The sequence below is a fragment of the Mesitornis unicolor genome, unplaced genomic scaffold, assembly GCF_000695765.1.
Source record: "Mesitornis unicolor isolate BGI_N332 unplaced genomic scaffold, ASM69576v1 scaffold32111, whole genome shotgun sequence".
NCBI lineage: Eukaryota > Metazoa > Chordata > Aves > Mesitornithiformes > Mesitornithidae > Mesitornis > Mesitornis unicolor.
This window is the reverse complement of record NW_010164969.1, coordinates 1-1,454: the sequence shown is the minus strand read 5'-3', so window position 1 is coordinate 1,454 and position 1,454 is coordinate 1. Positions and strand designations below refer to the sequence as shown.

At 55.0% G+C, this 1,454-nt stretch overlaps 1 protein-coding gene across 1 annotated transcript in view; it reads right to left on the bottom strand.

Moving 5' to 3' along the window:
* LSM4 (LSM4 homolog, U6 small nuclear RNA associated (S. cerevisiae)) overlaps positions 1-1,343 on the bottom strand; it is a gene marked incomplete at its 5' end in the record, with an annotated part of 5,036 nt that extends 3,693 nt beyond the window's left edge. Inside the window, 2 exons of the mRNA XM_010194487.1 lie at positions 1,069-1,167; positions 1,302-1,343. Coding sequence (XP_010192789.1) covers positions 1,069-1,167; positions 1,302-1,343 — 141 coding nt within the window. The remainder of the gene's footprint in view (positions 1-1,068; positions 1,168-1,301) is intronic.
* Positions 1,344-1,454: the final 111 nt, after the last annotated feature.

The window sequence follows — 1,454 nt, the reverse complement described above, 5'->3', positions numbered from 1 at the left end:
TGCTCGGCTGGTGTGACAGGATCCCTCTTGGTCGCTCTGAGGGAATAAAATTAGAGCTGTTGCCCTTCCACTGCAGCACACCAGGCCGTAGGGAGCAACCTCCCAAGGAGAAAGACAAAATCACCCACATCATGGGCATGGATAACGTTTTGCTGTCTGTTGCCCTTAGTCCCCCGCCTGCTAAATTTGGCAGATTCCTCCTCGGTTGTCCCGCCAGAAGCCAAAATGAGCTGAGAAATTTCCAAGCCCCGCTGCTCTGCCCCAAAGGTCCCTCTCAAACCTCACTCAAGATATTGACTCTGTCACACTGACATGAAAATGCATCTCCATGCCTCAGCAATAACACTCAGAACTTTCCTGTCACAGAGACAACAGGTACTGGGGGCTTGCAGAGAGATTTTTGGAAGAACGAGGATTTCTGCCAGTTTCTCCTGCACTGCTCTCATGTTCCAGGGTTTTTTTTTCAAACACCCCCCCGCCTGCCGCTTCTCACAGCTCATGGCTGGGAGGGACAAGACCAGACACTTCTGACTGAGGTCAAAGCCCAAAAAACAGATCACAATCTTCTGGAGCAACTCTGGCCAAGGGCAAAAGTACCAGACAGCGCAGAGCCTCAGCGCGGGTAAACAACAGGCTCCTCCGTTTTGATGTGGAGAGTTAAGAGATGAGAGAGAAGAAAGTTAATAAAAGTTAGTGCAGTGTTTGAAGCAGACCTCACTTTTCAGACAGCACTCGACAGACTAACACTCCAATTTGAGGAAACCCACCTCAGTGTTGCAGCACAGGCACCATTCCACCAGCTCTGCACCGAGAACCCTCTCGCAAGTGAAACGGTGCAGAGAGCCACCCCCCTCGAGTGTGCTCCTTCATTAAGGATATTATAATTAACTGTATTCAATTTGCATTGCAGGCAGAAGCACACTTCCAAACAGCAATGGCCTCTGACCTATAGCAGAGCCCACCCAGCTGCAGAACCTCAGGTCAGGCACCCCTGGGGACGCTCCCTGAGAGCATGAAGGGGGGACGTGACCCCCATCGGTTGCCTGGGATGAGAGGGCCCAGTCTTACCCGGGACGTGCAGATGACCTCCCGCAGGTTGATGTTCATCCAGTTGTCACAGCTCACCAGGTGCCCATTGTACGTCTCTCCATTCTTCAGCTCCACCAGCTGCAACAGACGGGAGTCACGGGGCGCTGGCCCAGTCCTGGTACAGGGACCCGCCCTGGTGTCACCGGGCACTGGTGTCCCTAAGCCAGGGGAGAGCAGCAGGAGCGGGGCTGGGCCGCGCTGTTGGTACTCACCATAGGGTGGTTCTGTGCCGTCTTCAGCAAGGAGAGGGGCAACTGCGAAAGGAAGAGAAGAGAGAGGCCTTAGGCACCACCGGGAACCGAGACCGCAACACCAGCCCCGCCGCCCCAGACAGCGGGGAGAAGGAAGCCCAGCTCTCCCCACGG